The sequence below is a fragment of the Trachypithecus francoisi genome, unplaced genomic scaffold (genome assembly GCF_009764315.1).
Source record: "Trachypithecus francoisi isolate TF-2019V2 unplaced genomic scaffold, Tfra_2.0 Lachesis_group5, whole genome shotgun sequence".
Lineage (NCBI taxonomy): Eukaryota > Metazoa > Chordata > Mammalia > Primates > Cercopithecidae > Trachypithecus > Trachypithecus francoisi.
In genome coordinates, this window is record NW_022681470.1 from 147,591,285 (window position 1) to 147,615,989 (window position 24,705).

Consider the following 24,705-nt stretch of genomic DNA (forward strand, 5'->3'; position numbering starts at 1 on the left):
CCCTCGAGGGTCTCTCACCCCCATCTTCGGGACGCAGACGCATGTTTGGGGTGTCTCTCTCTCTCCCACATCCCCCCAAGCCGGCATCTTTTCCAGGTGATTCCCTGAGCCCCGCATATTAACTTCCCTCCTGTTTTCCTCTGCAAGACAGAGACACAATTCCCACATGCAAGCTTTTGCTCGTGGGGCCAAGGGAAGCTGGAGGCTCAGGTCTCTGGCTTCCATTGCTGTGTGGCCTGGGGCAAATCACTGCCCCTCTCTGTGCCTCGGTTTGTCTGTCTGTAATTTGGAAGATAATAATCCTGCAATAGGCCGGGCACGGTGGCTCACATCTGTAATCCCAGCATTTCAGGAGGCCGAGGCGAGTGGATCACCTGTGGTCAGGAGTTCAAGACCAGCCTAGTCAACATGGCGAAACCCCATCTTCACGAAAAATACAAAAATTTGCCGGGTGTGGTGGTGGCCGCCTGTAATCCCAGCTACTCGGGAGGCTGAGGTAGGAGAACCGCCTGCATCCAGGAGGCGGAGATTGCAGTGAGGCAAGATCGTGCCACTGTGCTCCAGCCTAAGCAACAAGAGGGAAACTACCGGCCGGGCGCGGTGGCTCAAGCCTGTAATCCCAGCACTTTGGGAGGCCGAGACGGGCGGATCACGAGGTCAGGAGATCGAGACCATCCTGGCTAACACAGTGAAACCCCGTCTCTACTAAAAATACAAAAACTAGCTGGGCGAGGTGGCGGGCGCCTGTAGTCCCAGCTACTCGGGAGGCTGAGGCAGGAGAATGGCGTAAACCCGGGAGGCGGAGCTTGCAGTGAGCTGAGATCTGGCCACTGCACTCCAGTCCGGGCGACAGAGCGGACTCCGCCTCAAAAAAAAAAAAAAAAAAAAAAAAAAAAAAAAGAGGGAAACTACCTCAAATAATAATAATAATAATAATAATCCTGTAATAGTCCTGTGGTATGCAGGATAAAAACTGCATGAGTTTCCTACAACCGCAGTTACAAATGGCCACAAACCTAGTGGCTTAAAATAACTTAAAATTATTATCTGACAGATCTGGAGCCCCCAAGTCGAAAATCAGTTAGCAGGGCTGTTTCCTCCAGACGTCCCGGGGAGAATCTGCTTTCTGCCTTTCCTGGCTCCAGAGCCGCCTGCATCTGTGGGCTCGTGGCCACATCATTCTGACCTCTGTTTCGGTCATCACATCTCCTTCTCTAACCCTGAGCCACCTGCCTTCCTCCTTACAAGGACCCCTGTGTGGACACTGAGCCCCCCAAAAATGAAGATCTCCCTATCTGATGAAAGGCAGCCAAATTCCATCTGCAACCTTGATCCCCTCACCAGACAGCCGCCTCGTCAGATTCCGGAGATCAGGACACAGGAGCTTTTTGAGGCTGTTATTCTGCTTACTAAAAAAAAACAAAAACAAACAAACAAAAAAATGGGTCAGGCGCAGTGGCTCCTGCCTGTAATCCCAACACTTTGGGAGGCCGAGGCGGGGGGATCGCTTAAGGTCAGGAATTCGAGATCAGCCTGGCCAACATGGTGAAACTCTGTCTCCACTAAAAATACAAAAATGACCCGGGCATGGTGGACGTGTGCCTGTAATCCCAGCTACTCAGGAGGCTGAGGCAGGAGAATCGCTTGAACCAGGGAGGCGGAGGTTGCAGTGAGCCGAGATTGCACCACGGCACTCCAGCCTGGCAACAAAGTGAGACCCTGTCTCAAACAAAACAGGCATTTTTCTCCGAAAGGCCAATGTCATGTGAAATCCATCAGTATGTGGTCTCTCTGCCCCGTGCTGGGCGATGCTGGGGACCCAGAGAGAATGTGGTCCCAGCTCCCGTGGCTCAATAAGGGCCTCTCAAATGAAGGGACAGCTGTAGGATCTGGAGGGGCCTGATCCAGAGGCCACACCACACTATGAACATTTTTTTTTTTTTGAGACAGAGTTTCACTCTTGTCACCCGGGCTGGAGTGCATTGGAATGATCTTGGCTCACCACAACCTCCTCCTCCCAGGTTCAAACGATTCTCCTGCCTCAGCCTCCCAAGTAGCTGGGACTACAGGCACAGGCTACCACGCCTGGCTAATTTTGTATTTTTAGTAGAGACGGGGTTTCACCATCTTGGCCAGGATGGTCTCAATCTCCCAACCTCAGGTGATCTGCCCGCCTCGGCCTCCCAAAGTGCTGAGATTACAGGCATGAGCCACCATGCCTGGCCTTTTTTTTTTTTTTTTAATGGAGTCTTGCTGTGTCACCCAGGCTGGAGTGCAGTGGTGGGATCTCAGCTCACTGCAACCTCTGCCTCCCAGGTTCAGGCAATTCTCCTGCCTCAGCCTCCAGAGTAGCTGGGATTACAGGTACCCACCTCCATGCCCGGCTAATTTTTTTTATAGGCATGTGCCCAGCCTTTGCATCATTTTAAACTCTGTGCCCTGGCTGGGCGTGGTGGCTCATGCCTGTAACCCCAGCACTTTGGGAGGCTGAGGTGGGCAGGTCACCTGAGGTCAGGAGTTTGAGACCAGCCTGGCCAACATGGTAAAACCCTAACTCTACTAAAAATAATAATAATAGGCCGGGCGCTGTGGCTCAAGCCTGTAATCCCAGCACTTTGGGAGGCCGAGATGGGCGGATCACGAGGTCAGGAGATCGAGACCATCCTGGCTAACACGGTGAAACCCCGTCTCTACTAAAAAATACAAAAAACTAGCCGGGCGAGGTGGCGGACGCCTGTAGTCCCAGCTACTCTGGAGGCTGAGGCAGGAGAATGGCGTAAACCCGGGAGGCGGAGCTTGCAGTGAGCTGAGATCCGGCCACTGCACTCCAGCCTGGGCGACAGAGCAAGACTCCATCTCAAAAAATCAATCAATCAATCCATAAATAAACAAACAAAATAAAAACTAACCAGGCATGGTGGTGCACGCCAGTGGTCCCGACTACTCAGGAGGCTGAGGTGGGAGGATCACTTGAGCCCAGGAAGCGGAGGCTGCCGTGAGCTATGATCACACCACTGCACTCCAGCGTAGGTGACGGAGCGAGACCCTGTCTCAAAGGAAAAAAAAAGTGTGGCGTGGGACCCACTCGAAGGATGTTCATAAGGGAAAGGTAGTCTCCTTCCCCTCCTCCCCCTTCTCAGGGGATTGGGGGAGGCCAGGAGGACTCAGCAGTGGCTCTGTGGACCTCTGCTCCCAGCCTCGAGCTGCTGTGTGACCCTGGATGGAGCCCATACTGTCTCTGGGCCCATTTCCCTCAGGGAAACGGGACCGGGAACCCCACATGAAACACACTCAGTCTTGCTGCAAGAACATCTTTGGGGCCGGACAGGTTGGCTCACACCTGGGATCCTAGCACTTTGGGAGGCCGAGGCGGTGTAGCAGGACGAGCTGCTGACAAAACTCCTCAGACACCGGATTAAAGAAGGAAGTGGATGATTCGGCCGGGAGCGCCGGCAGACTCGCGTCTTAAGGGCTGAGCTCCCCGAAAAAGACATTCTTGGCCTTTTTAAAGGCTCACAAGTTTAAGGGGTCCATGTGAAAGGGTCGTGATAAATCGAGCGAGCGTAGGGAACGTGACTGGGGGCTACAGGCATCAGCTAACAGAACAAAAAGCTTTACAATGCTTTTTCCATACAGTGTCTGGAATTTACAGACAACACAAGTAGTTTAGGTCAGGGGTCGATGTTATTATTATTACTTTTTCTTAACTCCTAGGGCCGGGTGGTGGTGCCAAGGTTGTCTGGCTATTTATCTTCCTTTTGTTTCTTTCTAACTTTTTGCTTTGTCTCTCTCCTCCTGTCTTGTGAACTAGGCAAGGTGCCGGGAGAAGGGCAGCAGGAGGAGTAGTGGGATCCTTCCTTAGCTGGAGGATCGCCCCAGGAGTTTGTTCCAGGCTGCAGTGAGCTGCGATTGCCCCACTGCGCTCCAGCCTGGGCAACAGTGTGAGACCCTGTCTCCAAACAAAAAAAAAGAAGACAGTTTTGACAGGGACACACTTCAGATGGAATTTCACCCCGCATCTGCTTTTCCTTGGGTTTTTTCCATTCTTGATTTTTCCATTTATGGTGATTTTATCTACAACGTCTTTTCTAAATAAATGCATTGAGGCAGTGAGGAAGGGGGAAGGGGGAAAGTGAGCCGATTCCATTTTTTCAAAGAAAAATCCAGCAGGCACGGCTGTTACCAGGCGGGATGTGGGAGACGCTTTTCTTTATTTGCCAGAGCACGGAGAGGGGTGGGGATTTGCCCACAGTCACATAGCGAGGCGCGGCAGAGCCAGGAGGGTCCTCGCCCACACTCCACATTCGGGGGCCCTGGGATCGGGCAGGGGGCCGCTGGGGGCTCCTCAAAATGCTGCCACAGGAGGGGAGGCGGTTCCCGGGGAAGTGAAACCCACAGACCCCACTTTCACCTTCTCCAGGGACAGCCGCCACCACGTTCTGTGCCCTCCCTATGGTGGGCCAGCTCTGCCCCTCTCCCCATCTCACAGGGCTCCTCACTGCCCACTACCCCAGCCTGGCTTCTGAGGCTGTCAGCCCTGGTGCTACTGACTTTCAGATCCCACCTCCTGGTCTCCATCCGGGCTGTTCCCTCCGACCGGGATGCTGTTCCCAGTTACATCCTGTCCTCTGAGGGCGGGCAGGGGAGGGGGCGGCCTTGGTTGGCAGGGAAGTGTTGCAGAAATGCCGCCGCCCCGCCCTGGGCTGCGGTCTGACAGTTTTCCTGTCAGCTGCCAGGGCTAGGTCAGACCCCTCCTGCGAGGCCAGGGGCTGTGGCCATTGGGAGTTTGTCCCCAAGGACGCCTCCTCCCCCAGAGGGCACGACAGTCTTGAAGGTAGGGGGGCTCCTGGAGCGGGGAGCTGGACAGAAGCAGTCACTTTTTCAGGTTGGGATCTGGGCCGGGGTGGGTTGGGGCCTGGCTGCCGATAGCAACCGCACAGCTGAGCCCTCAGGGACGAGGCCTGAGCGTGGATCCCTGGGTCCCTGGACACTGTCTCCCCCACAACTGACCCCCAAAGACCTGTCCTCAGGCTGAACATTCTGTCCCCATCCCAAACGCGCAGTGGGGGTTCCTTCCCACTGCCTGGAAGATTGATGGGTGACAGACCTGCCTCATGATTGAGGAAGTGGGCCCAGAGAGGGCAGGAAACCCACTCAAGATCACACAGCAGAGTCAAAACTGGACAAGGGAGTGGAGTGTGGGTGCCCCTGTTCTCACCAAGGGCCCTGGAGCAGGGGGCCTCAACGGTCTCCCATGCTGCAGCACTCACAGACCCCTCCCATGTCGCCCTGTGCGTGCGCCACCCCACCACGCCCCCTGTCTGACCTTCCCCAGCAACATGAGCAGCCCGGAGACCCCCACAGAGCCCCCCGAGCCCGACGACCCCGCCTGGTCAACTCAGCCCACGTATAGCAACCTCGGTGAGCAGCTCCCCGGGGAGCCCTGGGCCGGGGAGTGCAGGGAGCGGCAGCGGGTGGAGGACGCCGCAGCCTCTGGGAACAGCAGCAATCGGTAAAATGAGTGACCTCAGGAAGGCCCGGAGTGGGCGAGGGCTGAAAAACAACCTGTGGGTTGGTGGGCGGGGTGTGTTGGCTCGCGCCTATAATCCCAGCAGCTTGGGAGGCCGAGGCAGGTGGATCCCTTGAGGCCAGGAGTTCAAGACCAGCCTGGGCAACATAATGAGACTCCCCCATCTCTACAAAAAAAAAAAAAAAAAAGAGATGGACATGGTGTCAAGCGCCTGCAGTCCCAGCTACTGGGGAGGCTGAGGCAGGAGGATCCCTTGAGCCCAGGAGGTCAAGGCTGCAGTGAGTCATGAAATAGAAAAAAATATATACCATTAAAAAGAGAGAGGGGCTGGGCACGGTAACTCATGCCTATAATCCCACCCTTTAATCCCAGCACTTTGGGAGGTCAAGGAGGAGGATCACTTGAGGCCAGGAGTTCAAGACCAGCCTGGCCAACATGGCAAAACCAGTCTCTGCTAAAAATACAAAAATTAGCCAGACATGGTGGTACATGCCTGTAATTCCAGCTACTCGAAAGGCTGAGGCAGGAGACTTTCTTGAACCTGAGAGGCAGAGGTTTCAGTGAGCCAAGATTGAGCCCCTGTACTCCAGCCTGGGCGACAGAGGGAGACTCCATCTCAAAAAAAAAAAAAAAAAAAAAAAAAGGCCGAGTGCAGTAATTCAAGCCTGTAATCCTAGCACTTTGGGAGGCCGAGTCAGGCAGAACGTCTGAGGTCAGGAGTTTGAAAACAGTCTGGCTAACATGGTGAAACCCCATCTCCACTACTAAAAATACAAAAATTAGCTGGGCATAGTGGCGGGCGCCTGTAGTCCCAGCTACTCGGGAGGCTGAGGTGGGAGAATTGCTTGAACCCAGGAGACAGATGTTGCAGCAAGCCGAGACTGGGCCACTGCACTCCAGGCTGGGCGACAGAGCAAGACTTCTTTTTTTTTTTTTGAGACGGAGTCTTGCTCTGCCACCTAGGCTGGAGTGCAGTGGCCGGATCTCAGCTCACTGCAAGCTCCACCTCCCGGGTTTACGCCATTCTCCTGCCTCAGCCTCCAGAGTAGCTGGGACTACAGGCGCCCGCCTCGTCGCCCGGCTAGTTTTTTGTATTTTTAAGTAGAGACAGGGTTTCACCGTATTAGCCAGGATGGTCTCGATCTCCTGACCTCGTGATCCGCCCGTCTCGGCCTCCCAAAGTGCTGGGATTACAGGCTTGAGCCACCGCGCCCGGCCTGACAGAGCAAGACTTCAAAAAAAAAAAAAAAAGCCAGAGAGACACCTGCCCAAAGTCACAGAGGTAAGAGTAGGAGTTGCTGAGTGCTGGGTGGCACCATTCTCTGAAACTGATCCATCCTCCTGTGAGCCTCAGTTTCCCCTTCTGTAAGCTCTGTCCCCCAGACTGGAGTGCAGTGGCGCAATCTCGGCTCACTGCAAGCTCTGCCTCCCAGGTTCAAGCGATTCTCCTGCTTCAGCCTCCCGAGTAGCTGGGACTACAGGTGCCCGCCACCACGCCCGGCTAATTTTTTGTATTTTTAGGAAAAGACGGGGTTTCACCGTGTTAGCCAGGATGGTCTCGATCTCCTGACCTCGTGATCCTCCCACCTTGGCCTCCCAAAGTGCTGGGATTACAGGCGTGAGCCAACGCGCCCGGCCGCATCTGGCAAATTTGTTTAAATTTTTGCAGAGACAAGGTCTCACTATGTTGCCCAGGCTGGTCTGAGACCCTAAGTTCCAGTGATCCTCCTGCGCCGGCTTCCACCTTCCTAAGTGCTGGGATTACAAGCATGAGCCACCGGCGCCCAGCCTTATTACTTCCATGTTAGAGATGGGGAAACCGAGGCTGAGAGGTGGAGTCACGTGTCCCGTTCCCACTCCACCGGTCTTCAACCCTCCCCACTGTCTCTCCCTGCAGGTGAGATCCGTGCCCACCTGCTGCCCTCCAAGGCCTGCCGCTCCCGGACCCCTGGGTCCCTCTCCACCGACCCACAGCCCCTGCCCCCACCCCTGCCCAAGAAGATCCTAACCCGGACCCAGTCACTGCCCAACCGCAGGACCCCCCATGCCAGCTCCATCCAAGTACAGCTGCCTCGAGGCCCTTTCTGGAGTCCCACAGTGTGGACGAGAGCCAGGCTGAGGTGGGACCAGCCTGTCCCCCTGCAGAGCTGACCTTTGGCCTGACTGATGGCCCGCTGGGCCTCTCCCTCCGCAGTCTACACAGTCCGGAGGCTGTGCATGCTGCACTGGCTGCCTGGCAGCTGCAGGGCCTCCGTGCCATCTATGCCCGGCTCCGTGCCCGGCTCATGGGGGGCCACCCCGGGCCCTGCCGCCCCGGCCACGGCTTCCGCCTCCTGGACAGCTCGCCCTGCGTAGAGAGCGGGGATGCCCTGTACTACCGCGTGGTGCGCGTGCATGAGGATGCCTGGCACATCCTGGTCGCCAAGGTGAGACCCACGGCCCCACCTTCTCTGAGGTGTCCCCAGTGTCCCGTCTTAGGCAGAACCCAGGGCTTGTTTCGCTTGGCCTTTCTGCGGGTCAGTTCTCACACTGCTGGAAAGAAATACTGGAGCCCAGCACTCACACCTGTCATCCCAGCACTTTGGGAGGCCACGGCAGGCAGATCACGAGGTCAGGAGATCGAGACCATCCTGGCTAACACGGTGAAACCCCATCTCTACTAAAAAAACAAAAAATTAGCCAGGCGAGGTGGCGGGCGCCTGTAGTCCCAGCTACTTGGGAGGCTGAGGCAGGAGAATGGCGTGAACCTGGGGGGCAGAGCTTGCAGTGAGCCAAGAATGCGCCACTGCACTCCAGCCTGGGTGACAGAGCAAGACTCTGTCTCAAAAAAAAAAAAAAAAAGGCTAGGCAGCACAGTGGCTCACGCCTGTAATCCCAGCACTTTGGGAGGCCAAGGCGGGCAGATCAGGAGGTCAGGAGTTCGAGACCAGCCTGGCCAACATAGTGAAACTCCGTCTCTACTAAAAATACAAAAATTAGCCGGGCATGGTGGCGGGCGCCTGTGATCCCAGCTACTTGGAGGCTGAGGCAGGAGAATCGCTTGAACCTGGAGGTGGGGGTTGCAGTGAGCCGAGACTGCACCACTTCACTCCAATCTGGGAGACAGAGTGAGACTCTGTCTCAAAAAAAAAAAAGTAAAGAAACGAAAAAAAGGAATACTGGAGACTGGGTAATTTATAAAGAAAAGAGCCTTAACTGGCTCATGGTTCTGGTGGCTTCTGCTTCTGGAGAGGCCTCAGGAAGCTTCCAATCATAGTGGAAGGTGAAGCGGGAGCAGGCATCTCATATGGTGGGAGCAAGAGGAAGGGAGGGAGGAGGTGCCACGCACCTTTACACAGCCAGATCTCACGAGAACTCACGCGCTATCTCAATGACAGTGCCAAGGAGGATGGTGCTGAGCCATTCATGATAAATCAGCCCCAAGATCCAGTCACCTCCCACCAGATCCCACCTCCAACACTGGGGGATTACAATTGGCCATGAGATTTGGTGGGGACACAGATCCAGACCATATTAGACTTGTTTATTTTGCAACTAACACGTGAATCAACACAGCTAACCCAGGAAACCATGTTTCTAAAGTGTGGGGCCATGGATATGGCCTTGGAGCCCTTGTCAAAACCCCTCCCACACCTCTCTGGCCGGGGATCTGTTTTTTGTTTTTTTGTTTTGGAGACAGAGTCTCACTCTGTTGCCCAGGCTGGAGTGCAGTGGCACGATCTCGGCTCACTGCAACCTCCGCCTTCCGGGTTCAAGCGATTCTCTCACCTCAGCCTCCGAAGTAGCTGGGACTACAGGCGCACCACCACGCCCAGCTAGTTTTGTATTTTTAGTAGAGACGAGCTTTCCCTGCGTTGACCAGGCTGGTCTCAAACTCCTGACCTCAGCGATCACCCTGCCTCCCAAAGTGCTGGGATTACAGGCGTGAGCCACCGTGCCCGGCCCAGGAATCTGCTTTCGAACTCATTGCCCAGGGACACTGCCACCATCTTCTTCCCTGGCTTAATTTTCCTGGAAGTCCTTACTGGTGACTAACTTCCCAATTAACATCGACCTCCTGCTGCTGGAGGGATGCAGGCAGCCTCCCACTCCCAACCATAGTGGGGGCAGTTTGGGGGTGTGCGGGGGAGGCTTCGTGGCAAGTCGCTCTGGGGCAGGCAGTGGTGGTGGGGGTCCCAGTGATCCAGGCCCCGACACCCCCTCTGCCTTGCAGGTACCCAAGCCCGGGGCGGACGTGCCCCACCCGTGGGGCCTGGAGCTGCAGGCCTCCCTATCTCCACACTTCAATCTGCAGGGGTTGTGTGGCCTGGTACCTGAAGGCACACTGCCCGGGGCGCCCTGGAGAGGCGCGGTGGCGCTGGCAGCAGAGGTGCCGGAGCGCACAGTGGCGCAGTGGCTGGTGGAGGCCTGCACGCAGCCGCCGGAGGAGTTCGTGTGGGCGGTGGCCCTGGTGCTGCTGCAGCTGAGCGCGGCCCTGGAGTTCCTGGAGGCGTGGGGCGCGGCCCTGGTCGAGTTGCGGCCGGAGAACTTGTTGCTGGCGGCACCTCGGGGCTGTGCGGCCACGGGGCACCCGCGCCTACTCCTCGCTGACTTTGGCCGCGTCTGCCTGCAGCCCCCCGGACCCCCGGGCTCCCCGGGCCCCCACGCGCCGCAGCTCGGCAGCCTCCTCCGCCAGCTGCTCGGCCTTGCTGCGCCCTCGACCACGCCTTTAGCCGCGGGCCTGGAGCGCCTGGCAGCACAGTTGACCCGCTTGCAGCCCTCGGCGTCCAGGACGCGGGGCGCGCTGCAGGCGCTGCTCTGGGGGCCCGGGCCTGAGGTGCGCGACCGCGGAGCACCGCTCGGTCCCTGGCTCAGGGCGCTCGGGCCCTGGCTGCGCTTGCGCCGTGGGCTGCTGGTCCTGCGCCTGGCAGAGCGGGTCGCAGGTGGGGAAGCGCCCAGCCTCGAGGACTGGCTGTGTTGTGAATACCTGGCCGAGGCCACCGAGTCCTCTATGGGCCAGGCCCTGGCGCTGCTGTGGGACTGAACCCAACCCAGGGCGAACACACCTGGTCCAGGCCTGCCCAGGAGGCAGGGCTGGGGCTGAGGTCAGCGTCTCTATGATAGCGAGGACAACCTCTTCCTGCAGAGTCCAGGGACGCAGCAGAAAGAGCAGTGCCCCCCTCCAGAGTCTCCCCTCTCGTGCTGGCGATGTGGGTCAAGGGCTTCCCAGGAGTGCAGCTACCCCTCCAGGGCTGGGGGCTGGCCAGCGCCTCCTGGGTGGGCAGCAGCTCTCTGAAGCCAGGGCCCCCAGGCCACTTCCAGGTGTGGACACCCCCGCTGATCAGTGTCTCTCTGTATTCCGCCTTCCCCAGCAGCCAGGGGGCTTTTCCGCGGTGGGTCCTGTCATTGTCTCCGTGAGAGGCCAATGCCAGGACCAGAGGCATTCCTGGCCCTGGAGCACCCCCTTGTGCTGAAGACGGCCAGCGATTCTGGGCATGTCCCTAGTGGAGAATTGCTTGGTGGTGACACAGGAAGGGAAGGCTCCCTGGGACCTTAGACACCCAGCTCGTCTCAGAGGCATCTGGACTCACCATCCCTAAAATAGTCCCCGCGGTTCCCTGCCACCTCCCCACAATCCCCCTGCGCCCACCCTGCCTCCCTCCCTGTTTCTCCATGACACACTAACTTCTTTCCCACCCCCAAGCATCTGTGCAGGCTGTTCCCTCTGCCATACTGTTCCAGTTCCACTTTAAACAAATAAAGGTGCCCCCTCTGGGCCCTCGCTAGCTCCTTACCCTTCGTTCTCCGCCCACTCCCAGGAGCATTTATTCCTGTTACTGTCCCCAAGGCTGTGAGTTCCCTGGGGGCAAAGGCCAGGCTTGGCACACAGTAGGTGCTCACTTAATACCGCAGGATGATGGAATAAACAGGCACAGACGAGACTCACTGGAGGGGAATGCAGTCTTTATGCCTCTGACACACTGCACTGCACTTGCCTGTGGCCTCCTTCCTGGAGACTCAGAGTTGCCCTTCCATTCCATTCCCCATGGCAGTCCTGGGAGGATCTTTCCAACCCCAGATATGAGGTCCCTCTCCAGCTCAAACACCTCCCATGGCTCCCCAGTGCCTCAGAATACATACAGGTCTCTTCCAAAGTCTCCTCAGTCTCCAACCCCATGTCATTTATCCCTGGAGGTACTTTCTGGCCTCCACGCCTTTGCCCAAGTTGTTTTCTACGCCGGAAATAGCCCCCTCTACTCTGGTTCAGACTCCTATTCATCCTGCAACGCCTCAGCTCTAATGCCCCTTCTCTGCATTTGCACTGCCCAAATGAGCTGCGAGTGTCTGTGTTCACATCTATCCTCCCAGCTGACCCCACCATGCTCAAACGGCTGAATATCCCCCTGCCCCCGCTCGCCAAGGCTACAATCTCTTGGAGCGCCTTTCCTCCTCTTTCCAACCGGTTTCCCGGCCAGGCCTGGTCCTGATTTTCCGGGTGATGCTGCCGGATGCGGCCGGCAGGTGGCGCAGCGCCGCGCAAAAGGCGGGGGTCGCAGACCCGGAAGCGCTCCAGGCCTTGACCCCGCCGGAAGTCCTCCTGCCCTGAACGGCGCTGCAGGGCCACAGGGGCGGCCAGTAACACGGTGACCCAAAGGAGTTGGGAACACAGACATCCCCATGCGCAGGCCCAGGCTGGGGCGGAAGGGGACGCGATGCAGGAAGGCGCTCCAAGTGAACGGTGGTAAGGCTGATGCCAAGCTGAGGACCCAGGCCTCCCAGCCCAGGGGGTCTCCTCCGTGGGAGGGGTCCCGCAGCTGGCCTGGTTACAAGTCCCCTGCGACCCCTCCACCCAGGGCCCTCTGTGGTCCCAGGCACTCCACCCACCAGCCCCCGGCGTCACCACCACGGAGCCATGTGCATCGGGTGTAATCACTTTATTGGTTTTTGGAGAGCAATAGAGGGATTAATACCTAATCTTTCCAAGTTAAAAGACTAAGACTGTTTCCAAAAGACTCCAAATAAGAAACTTCTCCTCAAAGTACAAGGATAATCTGAATCATCTTAAACCAGCAATAAAAAAGTAAAATATAAATTTTTATTTAGAATTAAAGCAAATACTTCAGTATCACAAACACAATATTAAACTTCAAGAAATAGACGCTAATTTGGAGTGAGCATTTATTTGCACAATTACAACATGCGGATAAACCCAGGCGAGATGAGCGAGTCTACGGTTTCCACCCACCCGGCTAAGGGGTGGCCCCGCGGGCCGGATGCCCGGCCCCCAGGCGGCCCTACTCCTCCTCCTCTCCCGAAGACTCTCTCTCGAACGTGTAGGCCATGAAGCAAGCGTCGGGTCTCTTGGGGACAAGGGGATGCCCCGGTCTCACAATCTCAAAGCCCAAAAAGCTGAAGGTTCGGAGCAAGGCGGCTGTGGGGGAGACGCCATCAGAAACCCCACCGCCCAGGAGCCCCCACCCGCCCCCGCATCCCCGCCAGGAGACCAGACCACGCCTGCGGGCCGAGAATGAAGGTGCGGGGCAGGTGTCCGCACACACCCTGCTGCAGGCGAGGCGGGTCACCTACCTCTGTCCTCGCGGTTCTTGTGGAAGCAAATGAAGACATGGTCGGCTCGCAGCTGCTCCTCAGCGAATTCCAGGAGAACTGCAAAGCTGCAGCGCGCGTCAGAGTCTTGGCTAGCCCGACCCGCCCACCTACCTCCTGGGCCTTAGCAGCTACCCTGAAGCCCGCTCTACTCCAGGGTACCCCTGGGGCCCAGATCGTTCTCTGGGTGGGGCCGTCCTGGCACCGCTGCACCCACCCACGTGCATTGTACCCAGGGTACAAACTTGGAATGCACTTTTTAAAAAGGGACCCCAGAACGGGAGCAGTGGCTCACGCCTGTAATCCCAGCACTTCGGGAGGCCGAGGTGGGCGGATCAAGGGGTCAGGAGTTTTGAGACCAGCCTGGCCAACACAGCGAAACCTAGTCTCTACTAAAAACACAAAAATTAGCTGAGCATGAGTGGCGAGCGCCTGTAATCCCAGCTACTCGGGAGGCTGAGGCAGGAGAATCACTCGAACCCGGAAGGCCTCCGGAGGTTACAGTGAGCCGAAATCATGCCATTACACTCCAGCCTGAGCGACAAGAGCAAGACTCCCTCTCATAAAAAAAAAGGGGGGGCCATCCGAACCCACAAAGCGATGGTGGCCCCCATATTTGCTGCCTGAAGGCAGTGCCCTCCCTCATCTGTCTCTGTACCCCTTGGACAGCGACCCCCACCCTGGTCCCTGCTCCCCTGGGTAAGCACCCCGGCCTATCCCTGCCCCTACCTGTCCCTGCTCCCCTGGGAAACCTCTCCCCGCCTGTCCCTGCCCCCACCTGTCCCTGCTCCCCTGGGTAAGCTCTCCCCGCCTGTCCCTGCCCCTCACCTGTCCTTGCTCCCCTCAGGCAGCGCGCCGCCCGGGATCTCGATGTAGAGGCTGCCTCCACTCAGCACTGTTCGCCAGTTAATGCGTTTGGCGTCTGTGAGCCTGGACTGGACGTTGAGAATCCTCGTCTTGTCGTTGGACGTTAGTTCCTCTGTTACATTCAGCCGATCATCCTGTCCAGGGGACGGTGCGGCGTAATTCAGAACCCCGACTCACCCCACGGGCAAGAGACTGGCAGCGCTAAGGCTCGGGCCTAAGACGTGTTCAGCTCAAGCAAGGCCTGGGCTGCAGGAGACTGTGCGCCCTCTGATGAAACTCAGAAGGGTTCCCAGGATTCAGTTAAATCACAGGTACCGGCAGCGAAGTGCACAACCAGTGCCAGCGGCCCCAGAGCAGCCCCAGCCCCGTCCACCCCAGCGCGGCAGGCGCGGCCGTACTCACGGAGTAGAAGAAGTTAGCTGAAAGATTGTGATCCCTCTGACTACTCCCTCGCCCACCTGGGATCTTCAGGGGTGGGTGAGGGGCATCAGGAGCACCACCGAGGCCCCGGACCCGGTTACTACAGCAGCGGAGGGAGACCCTGGAACTGAAGGCAGATGCGGTCACCAAGCGGCGCCAGGCTCCCGGCGGAGACCCCTCCAGGGCGCCCGGATGGTCTTCGGCCGCCCACCCCTGCCCCGGCCAGAGGACCCCGCCCCGCTCAGGCTGGGGCCTACTTGGCCCCACACCCCCGGGGCTTCCCGAGGGCAGCTCCAACGCCTGCCCCAAGCACCTACAACGGCATCGGTCGCTGAGCCCCGACGTCTCGGGCGGCGCCGCCCGGGACAGCCCAACCCTCCCAGGGCGGGGGGGTCCCTTCCCCTCACGTAGCCTCGCCGGAGCAGAGCCTCACCCCCCCCGCCACCGCGCCAGCCGGCGCTTCCCCTTTTCAGCTCGGCCGCGGCTTCCCCTTTCCACCCTGCACTGCGGTCAGAATCTGAACCTCTTGCTTGTCCCCGCGAGGAGGGGGCGGGCCTGGCCTGACCTCGCGGAGGACGCGCCCCGCTACTGCTCCTGGCCGCCCCCCGCCCGCCCCCGCTCCGGGCCCTCCCGGTTGCGTCATCTAGGCAGACGCGGCCCCGCGCCCCGGGGGAGATTTTCACAATCGCGCAGCCGGCAGCGCCAGCAGCCATTTGCTGCGCGGTGTAAACAGGCCCCAAAGTTGCCTCCATTTTACACGGCCCCCAAACCGTGGCACCGCCAGCACCGCTGCCCAACTTCCCGATCCCCGGGACTGAGCGACGCCCACCTCGGGAGACGCAGTCATGGAAGCTCGACCGAAACGCCGCGGGCTCCCCCACAATCGCAGCTGGCACCCGCGTCCCCGGAAGCGGGACGCGTCGTCCCGCGAGGCGGCGGGGGACTCCCCAGAGCGCTGCTGGGTTGTCGGAATGCGCGACCCCCAGCTCCCCGACGGACCCCGCGGAGAACCACTGGGTGCCGTCTACGTGCGCAGGCTCGCCCCGCGCGTCCCCGGCCATCCAGACCGACTCGCTCTGGGGCGAAAAACCGGGCCCACGAGGTCGGTTGCGTGCGGGGGCCACATCGAGGCGCAGGAAACCCAAGGGAGCTCGTCCGCCGCGAAGCGCTCCCCGCCCCGGCAGCGCACGCTCAACGGCCAGGACCGAAAAGTGCAGATTCACCGGCCCCGCGGGCCCTGCCTGGCCTCGGACCAGCCCCCCAAGGCCGACCCCGCCCCCAACTAGATTGCCCCATCCTGCGCCTCCCAAATCCGACCAGCTCGCACACCCCTCCTCCAAACCGAATTTCCAGTCTGCGCCCCCCAAATCCAACCCTCTCCCTTCCTCCAAAGCCGAGTCCTATCCTGCGAACTCCGCAAAACACACACGCCTCCCCCACACTCCCCGTCCTGCGCCCAAATCCCACCTTCGACTCATGCCCCACACCCAAATTAGGCGCCCCGGACGGCGCCCCCCAAATCCAACTCCTCACCCGTGCCCCCCAAACCCGACCCGAGCGCTGCCAAGGCCGGGCGGACCTCAAGGTCCCCACTGCCCCTACCTCGTCCCCAGCACGATTCTGGCCTTGACAAAGGGGCGGATCTCGCGCGCCGGGGACCTATCTGGCGCCCCGAGGACGGCCCCCCGCGGGCCTGCGCGGCCGGCGCTTCTGGAAGCTTCGGACGGGGGCGGGGCGCTCACCTCTCACTGCTGCTGCCGCCGCGGCTGTGCAGGCTTAGAAGCGGCATGGTGCGGCTGGCGTGGATGGTGGCGCTGGGTTTATCCCCTTCCTTCTCTCTGGCGAAGCAGTGGCTATTGAGGATCCGCTGCAGGGAGGATTTCACCATCCGGCCGCTGGGGTCCGAAACCAGGAAAACCTCCGCTGCGCCTCTCCGCGCCGCCGCCGCTGCTCGCCGTTCGCAAAATGGCGCTGCTGCCGCCGCCCACCTTTATAGACGCCGCGCCCGGGCCACGCCCCCCCGCACCGCCGGGAACGCGGCCGCACGAGAGGCAGAGCCGCAGGGCCGCCGGGAAAAACAGTCACGCCCGCCCCTTCCAGCGTCTGATTGGTGGAAGGGAAAGGGAAAGGGAGAGGCGCTCTGGAGATTGGTTGGTGAGCCTCGGGCCACGCCCCCTCCCGCGCGCGTCCTTTTGCGGGCGCCCGGGGGCGGGGCTGCCATAGCGCCGGGTACGCGCTGCGCTCGCCCCGGGTCGTCCCCGCCCCCACAACCGTGCCTTGGGGCGTGGGCGGCTCGCTGGGGCCGATTTTCGGGGGTCTCGGAGTGCCCATTTGTCTGTCGTGGTCCACGTCGCCCTCCCTAGGGTCCCTTCACGCAGTGGGACCCCTCCCCTGGGTAGGCCCCGGGTATTGGGAGGGGTGTCCACACGCGCCCATCCTCCCATAGGACAAAATTATTTCCAGTAACACCTGGTAATCATCGCTAATACTGGTTTTATTTTTTTTAAATTTGGTCTTGCAGTTCTTAAAATGATTCCAGTGTTTCTTAAAAAAAGAACGTCCAATGTTAAAGATATTCAAATTTAGTAAAATATTTCGTGTACAATTTGGACTTCAGTAAAAATTTTACTCCTTGCAGATAAATTCAGATTTTTCCTGTGGAAACTAACACTTACCCTAAGGAAAAACACTACTCCTGCCAGTTAAAATTCAGAAACACATTTCATGTATGAACTAAAATGTGGATCTCCCAAGGAAAAAACGATTTTTTTGGTGGTTAAGTTCGGTAAACTGTTTCGCCTGTTGAGTTAAAATGTGGACTTATCCAGCAAAAATATTTCCCCTCCTGGTTAAATCCAGAAAAAAAATCTCAGGTATGAACTGCAGTTTGCATGTAGTAAGCGAAGATATAACTCTTGGCAGTTACATACTGGTACGTAGCTTGTGTGTAGACTATGAATTAAGCAAAAAGTTGCCACTTTGCAGTGAGGTTTAATAAAATATTTTATATTTCATGTATAAACTAAATTTTGTTCTTACCAAACAAAAATGCTACTTCTGGCAAATCCTGATTTCGTTCATAGTTTTAATTTTGTTTTGTTTGCAACCGGCCTGGCTCTCACCCAGGCTGGAGTGCAGTGGTGCAATCTTGGCTCGCTGCAACCTCCGCCTTCTGGGTTCAAGCGATTCTCCTGCCTCAGGCTCCCAACTAGTTGGGATTACAGGTGCCCACCACCATGCCTGGCTAATTTTTGTATTTTTAGTAGAGATAGGGTTTCACCATGTTGGCCAGGCTGGTCTCGAACTCCTGACCTCAGGTGATCCACCTGCCTTGGCCTCCCAAAGTTTGGGGATTACAGGGTGAGCCACCCCGCCCAGCTCAAAAAACAAACAAACAAACAAACAAAACAGCCCACACCCTGAGTGGGGAAGGAGCGAGGAGAAGAATCCCAGGTGCTGGGGCCTTCCTGCTTTATACCTTTGCCCCATTGGGATTTTATCCTGGTGTCTGGTGTGAGCAGAGAACAGACTCTGTTTCAAATAATTAACTCAGGGGCTCTTCCTTCGGCCCCGTGGACATTGGGCTTGAATTGTTCTTTGGGGTGGGGCATCCTGGGCACTGCAGGGTACTGAGCAGCGTCCCTGGCCTCCACTCCATGCCAGGAGCACCCCAAGTCATGACAACCAGAAATGTCCCAAACATCGCCCAATGTCCTTTGGGGGCAGAATGACACCCCCTAGTTGAGGACTTCCTCTGGGAACTGAGGCAAGAGGGTGCTCGAAATGAACGGGTCACGAGTGGGATTTCCAGAACAGTCACCACCGGGGAACCCTGTCCCTCTGTCCTGATTGCAGCAGCTCTCCCTTCCTCCTCCTGTCCGCCTCTAACTCTGATGGCCGCCTGCCAATTCTGTGAGGCTTCTGGAAGGGCCACCCTACACTGGCCAGGCCACTTTTGATGAGCGCCAGGATCAGCAACTGTGTCCTGCTGGCCCACCTGGCCGGGCTCCCCGGGAACCAGGGTGGGAGGTGCTTTGCTGAGAGCTGGGGAGTCTGTGACTGGTGAGGGACCCCCAGACAGCAGGGAGAGAAAGAGGCATATCTTTCAAGAGGCTTGAACTGTCTGAAAGGGACAGCAGAGGATGTCGGGTGGTCAAGGGTAGAGGGCCCATGCCTGGGTTTTCCTCTGAAATCAAGCTTGAGGGGATAGGGATGCTGGCAGAGGAGGCAGACAGTATAACTCTGATTGATTGACTGACTGATTTTTTTTTTTTTTTTTTGAGACGGAGTCTAGCTCTGTAGCCCAGGCTGGAGTGCAGTGACATAACCTTGGCTCACTGCAACTTCCACCTACAGGATTCAAACGATTCTCCTGCCTCAGCCTCCCGAGAAGCTGGGACTATAGGCATGCACCACCATGCCCGGCTAATTTTTGTATTTTTAGTAGAAACAAGGTTTCACCATATTGGCCAAGCTGGTCTCAAACTCCTGACCTCATGATCTGCCTGCCTCCCAAAGTGCTGGGATTACAGGTGTGAGCCACCGCGCCCGGCTAATTGATTTTTGAGACAGAGTCTCACTCTGTCACCCAGGCTGGAGTGCAGGGGCATGATCTCAGCAGCTCACTGCAACCTCCACTTCCCAGGTTCAAGTGATTCTCCTGCCTCGGCCTCCCAAGTAGTGGGAACTACAGGCTCACACCACCATGCCCAGTTAATTTTGGAATTTTTAGTAGAGACAGGATTTCACCATATTGGTCAGGCTGGTCTCGAAATCCTGACCTCAGGTGATCCACCCACCTCACCCTTCCAAAGTGCTGGGATTACAGGCATGAGCCCCCGCGCCCGGCTGACTCTGATTTAAAAAAGGATATGTGGGCCTGGTGTGCACTTTGGGACGCAGAGGCAAAAGAATCGCTTGAGGTCAGGAGTTCAAGACCCGCCAGGGCAACATAGCCAGACCCCATCTCTGCAGCAAATTTAAAAATTAGCTGGGCATGGTGGTGCACACCTCTAATTCCAGCTACTCCAGCAGCTGAGGCAGGAGGATCACCTGAGCCAGGGAAGTCAAGGCTGCAGTGAGCAGTGATCTCCCGACTACACTGCAACCTGGGTGACAGAGGGAGACCTTGTCGCTAAAAGAATTATAATAATAAGTTAAATAAAATAAAATGTAAATAGGTAAAAATAAAGAAGGATTGGGGCTGGGCATGATGGCTCACGACTGTAATCCCAGCACTTTGGGAGGCTGAAGCAAGAGAATCGCTTGAGCCCAGGAGTTGGAGACCAGCCTGGCCAACATAGCAAGACCCTATCTCTAGGTTCTCACTTCGTGGAGAATTTAAAAAATTTCTAGAAATTTTTTAAAAATTAAAAATTTGGCCGGGCGTGGTGGCTCACGCCTATGATCCCAGCACTTTGAGTGGCAGAGGCTGGGCAGATCATGAGGTCAGGAGATCGAGACCATCCTGGCGAACACGGTGAAACCCCATCTCTACTAAAAATACAAAAAATTAGCCGGTGTGGTGGCGGCGCCTGTAGTCCCAGCTACTGGGAAGGCTGAGATGGGAGAATGGTGTGAACCTGGGAGGCAGAGCTTGCAGTGAGCCGAGATTGCCCCACGGCACTCCAGCCTGGGCAACAGAGCGAGACTCCGTCTCAAAAAAAAAAAGAAAAAAAGAAGAAAAAAATTAAAAATTTTTTAATTAGCTGGGATTGGGGTGGGCATCTGTGGTCACAGCTACTTGGGAGGCTGAGCCAAAAGGATCACTTGAACCCGGGAAGTCAAGGCTGCAGTGAGCTGTGACCACACCATTGCACTCCAGCCTGGGTGACAGAGAACGACACTGTCTCAAAAAAAAAAAAAAAGAAGAAAGAAAAGGAAAAGGAAAGAAAGCAGGAAAATGGCCGGGCGTGGTGGCTCACACCTGTAATCCCAGCACTTTGGGAGGCCAAGGCAGGCCGATCACGAGGTCAGGAGATGGAGACCATCCTGGCTAACATCGTGAAACCCCGTCTCTACTAAAAATACAACAAAAATTAGCCAGGCATGGTGACGGGCGCCTGTAGTCCCAGCTACTCAGGAGGCTAAGGCAGGAGAATGGCGTGAATTTGGGAGGCGGAGCTTGTAGTGAGCCGAGATCACGCCAATGCACTCCAGCCTGGGCGACAGAGTAAGACTCTGTCTCAAAAAAAAACAAAAAACAAAAAACAGGAAAATAAGGAAGAATCTTGGCCTCCTTTCCTCCCTGTGTTCCTGCCTGGCATTAAGTTCAAGCCTGGCTCTGTCTCCTGAAGAAAAACTCAGAGGGCCCATGAACTCTTTTGAGCAAACAGTGTGGGGAAGAAAAAGGGAAGTAAAGAAGAACTGCCCCTTTTTTTTTTTTCCTTTGAGACATCGCCCAGACTGGAGTGCAGTGGCCACTCCCTGCAACCTCTGCCTCCCAGAGAACTGACCATTTTTTTTTGAGATGGAGTCTTGCTCTGTCACCCAGGCTGGAATGCAATGGCACAGTCTCGGCTCACTGCAACCTCCATCTCCCAGGTTCAAGCGATTCTCCTGCCTCGGCCTCTCGAGTAGCTGGGACTACAGGCACACACGACCACGCCCGGCTAATTTTTGTATTTTTAGTAGAGACGGGGTTTCACCATATTGGCCAGGATGGTCTCGATCTCTTGATCTCGTGGTCCGTCCGCCTCCAGCTCCCGAAGTGCTGGGATTACAGGCGTGAGCCACTGCGCCTAGCGGAACCGATCTTTTTTTTTTTCTTTTTTTTTGAGACGGAGTCTCACTCTGTCACCCAGGCTGGACTGCAGTGGCGTGATCTCCGCTCACTGCAAGCTCCACCTCCCGGATTCACACCATTCTCCTGCCTCAGCCTCCCGAGTAGCTGAGACTACAGGCGCCCACCACCTCGCCCAGCTAATTTTTTTGTATTTTTAGTAGAGACTGGGTTTCACTGTGTTAGCCAGGATGGACTCAATCCCCTGACTTCAAGATCCACCTGCCTCGGCCTCCCAAAGTGCTGGGAATTCAGGCGTGAGCCACTACGCCTGGCCTCAAACTTACCATTTTTAATATGCACCATGCCGCCTGCGATAAGCTCAGGCCACAGCGAGGCTGCGCAAGGCCGGGGTTTGGCCACAAAGCCGCAGAGGCGTCTGCTGCTGGGTGATAAAGCAGGACTCACAGCCGTGCAGGCAACCTCGGGACGAGCTGGGCAAACACACACGAAAAAGCGAGGTCCCCAAGTAAACAGGGCTTATCTCAAGCAAGTTGCTGTTTTTCCCTTTACTGTACTTATATTTCTTTCTTTCTTTCTTTCTTTCTTTTTTTTTGAGACAGAGTCTCGCTCTGTCATCCAGGCTGGAGTGTAGTGGCATGATCTGAGCTTACTGCAAGCTCTTGCAAGCTCTGCCTCCCAGGTTCACACCATTCTCCTGCCTCAGCCTCCCGAGTAGCTGGGACTACAGGTGCCCGCCAGCACGCCTGGCTAATTTTTTTGTATTTTTAGTAGAGACGGGGTTTCACCATGTTGGCCCAGATGGTCTCGATCTCCTGACCTCATGATCCGCCCGCCTCGGCCTCCCAAAGTGCTGGGATTACAGGCATGAGTCACTGTGCCCGGCCTCTTTTTTTTTTTTTTTTTTTTTGAGATGGAGTCTCACTCTGTGCCCCAGGTTGGAGTGCAGTGGCACCATCTCAGCTCACTGCAACCTCCACCTCCCGGTTCAAGGGGTTATCATGCCTCAGCCTCCCCAGTATCTGGGATTACAGGTGTGCACCACCACACCCGGCTAATTTTTGTATTTTTAGTAGAGATGGAGTTTCACCATATTGTCCAGGGTGGTCTGGAACTCCCAACCTCAGGTGATCTGCCCGCCTCGGCCTCCCAAAGTCTGGGATTACAGGCGTGAGCCACCGTGCCGGCCTATATTTCTTATGGTTTTGCCCCTTGCTATAATTTTCGGGATTTTATTTTGCAGTATTTCTAATGTTTATTTTATTGCATTTTTTGTAGAGATGGGTTTTCACCATGTTCCCCAGGCTGGTCTCGAACTCCTGGGCTCAGGTGAGCCTCGTGGCTCAGTCTCCCAAAGCGCTGGGATTACACGTGTGTGCAACCGCGCCCAGCTTAATATTTTCACAAAGGTTTCATTATACAAAAAGGAAGAAAGCTTTATAGGCGGGGCATCTGAGAATCATTCTCTGCAGCTCTTCAGTATTTCCTGCCCCACATTGTCCATGTCCCTGTTTTCATGGAGTTTGACCTTTACTTTTGTAATTTTTTTTTTTTTTTTTGAGATGGAGTCGCCCAGGCTAGAGTTCAGTAGCGCAGTCTTGGCTCACTGCAACCTCTGCCTCCCAGGTTCAAGCAATTCTCTGCCTTGGCCTCCCGAGTAACTGGGATTACAGGCACCCACCACCACACCTGGCTAATTTATTTTGTATTTTTCGTAGAGATAGGGTTTCACCATCTTGGCCAGGTGAACTCCTGACCTCGTGATCCACCCGCCTCGGCCTCCCAAAGTGCTGGGATTACTGGCGTGAGCCACCGCGCCCAGCCATAAAATTGGTTTTTATTGCTTTGCTTTTCTTTTCTTTTCTTTCTTTCTTTTTTTCTTCTTGTACAGACACGGTCTTGCTATGTTGCCCAGGCTGCTCTTGAACTCCCAGCCTCAAGTAATCCACTTGCCTCGGCCTCCAAAGTGCTGGGATTACAGGCATGAGTCACTGTGCCCGGCTCTTTTTTTTTTTTTTTTTTTTTGAGATGGAGTCTCACTCTGTGCCCCAGGTTGGAGTGCAGTGGCACCATCTCAGCTCACTGCAACCTCCACCTCCCAGGTTCAAGGGGTTATCATGCCTCAGCCTCCCCAGTATCTGGGATTACAGGTGTGCACCACCACACCCGGCTAATTTTTGTATTTTTAGTAGAGATGGAGTTTCACCATATTGTCCAGGGTGGTCTGGAACTCCCAACCTCAGGTGATCTGCCCGCCTCGGCCTCCCAAAGTTCTGGGATTACAGGCGTGAGCCACCGTGCCGGCCTATATTTCTTATGGTTTTGCCCCTTGCTATAATTTTCGGGATTTTATTTTGCAGTATTTCTAATGTTTATTTTATTGCATTTTTTGTAGAGATGGGTTTTCACCATGTTCCCCAGGCTGGTCTCGAACTCCTGGGCTCAGGTGAGCCTCGTGGCTCAGTCTCCCAAAGCGCTGGGATTACACGTGTGTGCAACCGCGCCCAGCTTAATATTTTCACAAAGGTTTCATTATACAAAAAGGAAGAAAGCTTTATAGGCGGGGCATCTGAGAATCATTCTCTGCAGCTCTTCAGTATTTCCTGCCCCACATTGTCCATGTCCCTGTTTTCATGGAGTTTGACCTTTACTTTTGTAATTTTTTTTTTTTTTTTTGAGATGGAGTCGCCCAGGCTAGAGTTCAGTAGCGCAGTCTTGGCTCACTGCAACCTCTGCCTCCCAGGTTCAAGCAATTCTCTGCCTTGGCCTCCCGAGTAACTGGGATTACAGGCACCCACCACCACACCTGGCTAATTTATTTTGTATTTTTCGTAGAGATAGGGTTTCACCATCTTGGCCAGGTGAACTCCTGACCTCGTGATCCACCCGCCTCGGCCTCCCAAAGTGCTGGGATTACTGGCGTGAGCCACCGCGCCCAGCCATAAAATTGGTTTTTATTGCTTTGCTTTTCTTTTCTTTTCTTTTTTTCTTCTTGTACAGACACGGTCTTGCTATGTTGCCCAGGCTGCTCTTGAACTCCCAGCCTCAAGTAATCCACTTGCCTCGGCCTCCCAAAATGCTGGGATTACAGGTGTGAGCCACTGTGCCCAGCCCTATCTCTTTAAAAAACAAAACTGGCCAGGCACGGTGGCTGACATCTATAAACCCAGCTCTTAGGGAGGCAGCGTTGGGAGGATAACTCGAGTCCAGGAGTTCAAGACCTGCCTGGGAAATATAGCAAGACCCTCGTTCAAAACTAAATAGATGAATGAAAAAATTTTAAATAAACAAATAAGAACAAAACAAAACGAAAAAACATTGTAAACACACCTGCGAACCAGGAAAGGTTTATTTCTTGTTCTTGCTCCGTGAGCTTCTCAGGCCCTAGGGGGCGCTGCTCACCTCCCTTGCCATCTTGAACGTCACTATGGCCAAGAGAGGAAGACCCTGGAAGGTCTCACACTAGCAATTAAATGCCCCAGCCTAGAAGTCACCCCAGGAAAGGCGCCACCTCTCCCTGACAACAAGTAGAGTGGACACACAAATGAAATTGGTGTGCTCC

General features: G+C 56.0%; 2 protein-coding genes across 2 annotated transcripts; one reads left to right on the plus strand and one right to left on the minus strand.

The window, feature by feature from the left end:
* Window positions 1–4,696: 4,696 nt before the first annotated feature.
* On the plus strand, window positions 4,697–12,529 carry PEAK3 (PEAK family member 3). Its single transcript, XM_033195168.1, is given in 5 exon segments — window positions 4,697–4,834; window positions 5,336–5,421; window positions 7,428–7,601; window positions 7,604–7,956; window positions 9,744–12,529. Coding segments are annotated over 4 exon segments (1,419 nt in total). The 5' UTR covers window positions 4,697–4,834; window positions 5,336–5,339; the 3' UTR covers window positions 10,554–12,529.
* Window positions 12,430–16,384, minus strand: OAZ1 (ornithine decarboxylase antizyme 1). Its single transcript, XM_033195169.1, is given in 7 exon segments — window positions 12,430–12,941; window positions 13,097–13,182; window positions 13,943–14,115; window positions 14,384–14,470; window positions 14,472–14,500; window positions 14,503–14,528; window positions 16,144–16,384. Coding segments are annotated over 7 exon segments (684 nt in total). The 5' UTR covers window positions 16,290–16,384; the 3' UTR covers window positions 12,430–12,804.
* Between the last annotated feature and the right edge of the window lie 8,321 nt (window positions 16,385–24,705).